Below are 6,209 nucleotides of genomic sequence, written 5' to 3'. Positions count from 1 at the left end.
TGGTCCGGGTCACCTCTGGCAGAACTGGGTCTGCCTGGCTGGCGGCGGAGGAACGCACAGGAGGAGGAGGTGGGACTGGATGCTCTGGGCAGCGTCTCGGCGCCTCGTGGATCCGTGGGGAGGGGCGGGAGGGCCAGGGACGCGGCGGGGAGGAGGAGGAGGAGGAGGCGGGGGGGGGGTTTAGGTGAGGGCACGGCACGGCAGTGGGGAGCTGGACGGTGGCGGACCCGACGGTGAAGGCGGCGGTGGCGGTTGCTGGAGCGGTGCTAGCGGGTCATGATTCATGACTTGAGCCGGATCTGGCTGGAGACCCCCATCCCATCCGCCGGTCCCCATGTGGGGTCCTTTCCCGGACGGCGGGTTTGCCGGGCCTGGGGCGCCGAACCAGCAGGACGCCTCGCGGCCCGTCAACTGGACCATCAAGAAGCTGTGCCACGCAGCCTTCCTGCCCTCCGTGCGACTGCTTAAGGTACGAGACGCCGAGCGGCCAAACGGGCGCTATGACAACGCAGTGAGAAAGAGGCAAAGTTGAGTTTTCTTGGCTGCTCTTGTGTGTGTTTTTTTTTTTTATCTTCTTGTGGTGGTCCCATTCGCTGCCCTTCAGCCTGAGAAGGATGAAATGAAACTGACGGAATCTGAGTTGTTGAGTGTGTTGACCGGTCAGTGCTCTGTCCCTGTGGGGGGGGGGGGGGGGGGGATGAGAAGTGATGAATATTCATCTGTGTGACACACATTGAGGTTTGCCGCTGCTTGCTTTTGATCTCTGTTTGAGTGATGTTACAGTGCAGTATGTGATCTGTTAAGGTGCTTGTGCTATGGCTGTGCAAGAGAGGAGACAGTGAGAGAGTTCTCCTGCGTGGCTCAGACCGTTGCAGGCTTGCTCCCTGGGTGTCTGTGGGGAGATTTAGAGACTTAATTCAATTGTTATCGATTGTTTTTCTCTCTCTAAGCTTTGAGTCCATTTAGATTAGAAATGGGCTCCCTGTAAGGTAGATGTTTGTGTTAGATGATTTCTGTGTGGCTGTGAGAAACCAGCTCTGTTTGATGTGTCCCACAACCATGAAAGAGATTCACAGCTGTTTGAGAACTGGCAGTTCCAGATGCCATTTTTGCTAGGGATTAACGTGAACACACGGCCTCAGCTCAGTGAACAGAAATACAGGCTCACACTAATGCCCCATCATCACAGATGGTCTCACCTGCATTATCATCTGTGTCTGCTTGGCCAACATCATGCTGTACGTACATATGATTGATTATGCTGTGCACTTGTATGGATTGAAAGGTCATCCTTGTGGGACAGTGTTGCACAAAGCGTCGGTGCTGACCTGAAGACAACTGCCATTAACCACAAAGTGACCGTAGCTGTCATATTCCTGTTAGCGTGGTCAGAATAAAATCACTTTCCTCAATATCCAATGGGAGCCTCCATTGCCTCTGTATTGTCCTCTAGCGGAGCTGATGAAGGTCATATGAATGACCTTTCATAAAGAGCTCTGCAGGATTAAATGGAGGCTGATGAAGACAATGGCACTTATTCTCGGGTCCATTCTTCACCGGACAACAGTATCCAACAATTTAAATCCACTCAAGTGGGTAAAATGGCCTCCAAATGGGCTAGGTCATATGGGTGACTTATTGATCCCAGCCGATGGGCTGATGATGAATGTGTGTCGTGGGAGAGCCCCGTTGGGAGAAACATTAGCATTATTGCTTGGTGTGAAGATGAAAGGAGGGAAATGTTTGGAGAGAGAATGGACAAAGGAACGTGCTTTTCTAATGCAGCGCTTGCTGTGCTTAATCCTCTGTCTGTGTCCTTACATCATGCTAGTCTGTTTGATGCAGTTCTTTTACTATGTATGGTCCTAGCCTGTTGTGTGCAGCTCGACACCAATCTGCTTCCCCCCCCTCTTTTGCCGATGCCCAGATGAAGCATTTCATTAGAAATGAATGGACCTCTAAATGGGACGCATCTGTTAGGATGTTAGGTCCCCTCTGTCGGGCACAGCAGCAGTGTCAAGTCATCTAATTGTTTTGATCACAGAGCTAATAGATGTGAGGTGCTGTTTCTTCTATGTGTGTGTGTGTGTGTGTGTCTGTGTGTGTGTGTGTGGTGGTGGTGGGGGGGCTTTGAAGTGTATAATGGGAGGACAGTGTTTCCATCAGCACTGAATATGTATTAGGCATTATCTTTAATTACTGTACGATAGAAGCCTCACTGACATCATGTGGGATCACTCTGTGCCTCTGATTCTATTCCGATTTCTCACATCCACTCTTCCTCTGAGCCTCAGTAAGGATGGAGGAAGAAAACTGGAAAAGAGAAGGAAGGAGAGAGGGAGAGAGAGAGGTGAGGGAGAAGGAGGAGGAGGAGGAGGGAAGAGTGGCGGGGCTGGGGGTGTTAATCTGAGCTGAATTGTGGTGCCCCACTGAGTCGGGTGTGTGTAAAAAATGCAATCACTCTGCTCACACAACGGCTCCCAGCGCAGAGATGAGACGCGGCGCAATAAAAAATGTATAGCTGCGGAGGAACACATACGTACTCCCAAACGGGCTAAAAATACCCCGGCACCGCCTGCACCAACACTGCTGTGTTCCTTCGAAGAAGCCTCCTGTGTTACAAATATCTGCTGGCGCCTCTCACACTTCTCTTTGGCAGCTGCCTGTTCTCCTGTCAAACCAGCCCTCTGATACATGTTGTAAGAACTGCGAAAGAGAGGTGTTGTCAGAGTGTAGCAACAGGGACATTAATTGATGGATTTATTGCTAAAATGATAATAAAGCGGGAAATAATAAAGGTTATACTGACCTTGTGTGTTCAGGTTAGCTCCTCACGCCGTACACACGTTGTCAACAGTTATAAGCGCACTATTCGCCTGAGTTATTACCATTCTATTACAAGGTTATTGCGTGCGACCCAAAGCTGGTATTTCAGGGCATCTCGCATTTTTTTCTGTTTCACAATGACCTCCTTTGTGCGGAGTGTGAGTATTATGTAAGCATCAGGTTCTCGGAATATGTCTTGGTGCCCTGACGTTTAACGCTTCAAGTGGCTCGTGATCTACAAGGCCTGCCAGTATCACCAGTCACTGCGGGAGTGCACACATTTACATTACGGTCACGTTCTGTCATTCCTTCCTCGCTTGATTGTATCTGAGGTCGATAAATACTCTCGACTGACAGAATTCAGTCAGGAAATATGAAATATTTAATAAGCATGGGGTGCATGGGATTCTGCTCTTGTCGGTTGTGATTAAATATGCAGATTATCGGAGGGTTGCTTTCAATTACGGCGCGCTGAAACTGTGTTTTCTTTTCATTCAGCAGAACGAGATCTATTTATGGAATCAATGACTGTCAATGACTGTAAGGACAGGCAGGCATTTATAGAACACAGAGGGGTCATTTTAGGTATTCGGCTGATAGGAGCCACAGCAGTAAAGTACTGCAGCCCTTTCTGTTGTTGTTGCGTTAGAGGTGGAACGGCGTGATGAGTTCACATCGCTAATGACCGCCTCCGCTGAATTCTGAAATTGTAGTGGGCAGAACACTTCGCTCACGGGTGACCGAGAAATCAATCGACCTTTGGCCAGATGCATAATAGGAGTTGGCTGTGGGGTTTTGGAATTAATCTGGCGCTCTATAAGAGCTGTATCTGTGAGGAGTACGCGTACATAGCTTTTACATAGCGTACTAGCTTTTATAGCTTTTCAAAGGAATTTAGTTCAGGAGTTAAAGTGATTATTCAACTGCTAGAATAAATACATTGTAGATAAAACACATATAAATACACTGTAGATAAAAAGCATAATATAAAATGGCTTAATGGTAATCCATTGCAGATTGTTAAACCTTATTGAATCAGTGAATCAGAGATAACGTTGTAACATCATCAGCTTGTGAGATTAGCCCTCAGAAAGGTCACCAAGCTGTTTCCCAGCGTCCTCATCCTCATCCTCACCTGTCCTATATTGCTCACACCTCTCCTCACCAGTGCCCACACTCTATTTTCATCTCTCTCACACTTCACCCCTCTTAACTCTTGCCTGCCAAAACCTCGCGTCTCTCTCAGTCTCTGTCTCGCTTTCTCTCTCCCCCTCTCTATCCTCTCCTCTCTTTCAACCTCTGTCTCACTCTCTCTCTCTCTCCTCCTCTCTATCTCTTTCTGCCAACCTCTGTCTCGCTCTCTCTCCCTCCCTCCCTCTCTCTCTCTCTCTCTCTCTCTCTCTCTCTCTCTATCCCTCTCTCATTCTGTCACGTGACCTAGTTGAGGGTGCATTCCTTAACAAGCTCAGCTTTGTGGTGGAGAGACCGCGGACACGTTTTGAAAAGGGACCAATTTGAGGTGTGCTTTTAGAGGTAACCTGCCTTCAGGATGCTGTCGCCTCAGCTGTTTTACCTGAGGTGATTAGCGAGCGTAAATCTGTCGGGAAATGCTCAAACACACGGCTCAACTGTAGAAACATACCGCCACCCTGTCCCCTCAAGAGCAACCCTGAGTGCTTAATGCGCCTGTTTAGTTCCTCATTAATCATCTCAATTAATCTTGTGATGTTCAGGAAGCACTGACGAGAGCAGTGAGCTGAAAAACAGGGCGTTTTCTGGCAAAGCCATGGGCCCAGTGTTTGGTTCAGCTCCTCGGCTTTTCCAATGTTCCTGTGTAGTGTGTACTTCCCGCACACAAGCTGTTCTCTTCAAGGTAACCAGCGAGACACTGTGTGCCTGCCTTCAGCTTTTATCAAACATGTATGAGTTGAATGTCTGGGGCTTTTCTTTTGCTTCTCCAAATAAAATGGTTTAGGAATGTGCCAACATCATCACTGCGACTTAAGATATACTGTATCTTCTGCTTTGCATCTCAATCTCTAGGATTACACCTGTCAGTCTTGTCATATACTGTACCTGTAAGCATAAGTAACGATATTGAGCATCAACACTTTGTGCATGCCCCAAAATGCCTTACTGTTCCAGTGCACTCAGTTCTCCTGTTGTCATTGCTGGGTGATGGGTGGGGGTGTCATGCTCAGATGTGTAGGGCCTCACCTCACGGTACGGTAGGGATATTAATCTCCACATCTGAGGTGTTCCCTGTGTGAATTGAAGACTTCAATATTTGATGAGTTGGGAGTGAAGATGGGGCTGCTGAGTCCCAACACTCTTGTCCAGCACTTCCTTCCCCTTCCTCCCTCCATCCCTCCCTCCATCTCTCCCTCCCTCCATCCCTCCCTCCCTCCATCCTCACGAGCGCGTCCCAGGGTGCCTCTCATCAGCACCACTGTCAGAGCCTGAGGAATGACAAGGATGGGAGAGAGCTGCACCATTTTGAAAGTAAAAATAGAACTGTTTGGTTCCACGTTAAACTCTTTAAGTCTCATTACTGCATGTAAGTGCAGTGTAATAAATCTTGTCACAAAGACCACCAATGACTTTGGAATTATAGTTTATATTATAGGCTCAGGCTCATACGATAATATTTCATAAACATTTAATTTTTAAATCTTAATTCTTAATTTTTCTTTGCCAGGATATTTTGATTCAATACCATATAGTTCATCCACTGCGTCTACGTGTGGCATTTTATATTCCATACATAGAATCGGCATAATTTGAAATGGAGTTTTCCCATACATTCTGCTGTCCTGGTGTACAGTGCTGTCGTGCCACGCGTTGCCCCTGCCGTTGGCTGTGTCGTGCGTTGCCGCCTGAGAAACTCTGGGGCTGACTCACGTCTTCACACTTTCAGCCTTGAAGAGGAATGGCTTTGAGGTTTCCTGAGGTCTGGGTCACTGCTCCCACCACGCTTGATCTCATCACTTGCAATCAAAGGTGTGTGACTGTGATGTGTGGGGAGACGCAGCCCGGCGGCTGCCCGCAACAGGAAGGCGGCTTTGTTTAAGGGCCTGACTGGTCACATTTCAATCAGTGGGTTCCATTAAGCTAAGTGGCCACCAAAGATAGTGTGTTTCGATTGTGACGCCTAACGATTTCCCTTCTCTTTGTGTAAGTGTTTGTGTGTGTGTGTGTGTGTGTGTGTGTGTGTGTGTGTGCGTGCTGTGGTCTTGCGCCCTCACCAGAGCGCTTTTAGAGATTGTAAGATTGACAGCTATATGCCACTGTAGGCCACCACAGCATTGGTATCATTTCGGTTTGCCTACTCACTGGAATAGGAAATCCACAGCTGACCTAAATTTATTTTGGCAGCATTTCAA

At 48.0% G+C, this 6,209-nt stretch overlaps 1 protein-coding gene across 1 annotated transcript in view; it reads left to right on the top strand.

The window, feature by feature from the left end:
- The first annotated feature begins 233 nt into the window (after positions 1 to 233).
- The window catches only part of LOC134088488 (transient receptor potential cation channel subfamily M member 3-like), a 59,090-nt gene continuing 53,114 nt past the window's right edge, over positions 234 to 6,209 (top strand). The window contains exon 1 of the mRNA XM_062542463.1: positions 234 to 469. Coding sequence (XP_062398447.1) covers positions 335 to 469 — 135 coding nt within the window. The 5' untranslated portion in view covers positions 234 to 334. The remainder of the gene's footprint in view (positions 470 to 6,209) is intronic.

This window comes from Sardina pilchardus, chromosome 8 (genome assembly GCF_963854185.1).
Source record: "Sardina pilchardus chromosome 8, fSarPil1.1, whole genome shotgun sequence".
In the NCBI taxonomy this organism is placed as follows: Eukaryota; Metazoa; Chordata; class Actinopteri; order Clupeiformes; family Clupeidae; genus Sardina; species Sardina pilchardus.
Note: the sequence above shows the minus strand (reverse complement) of the source record. Positions and strands in the feature narration are given on the sequence as shown.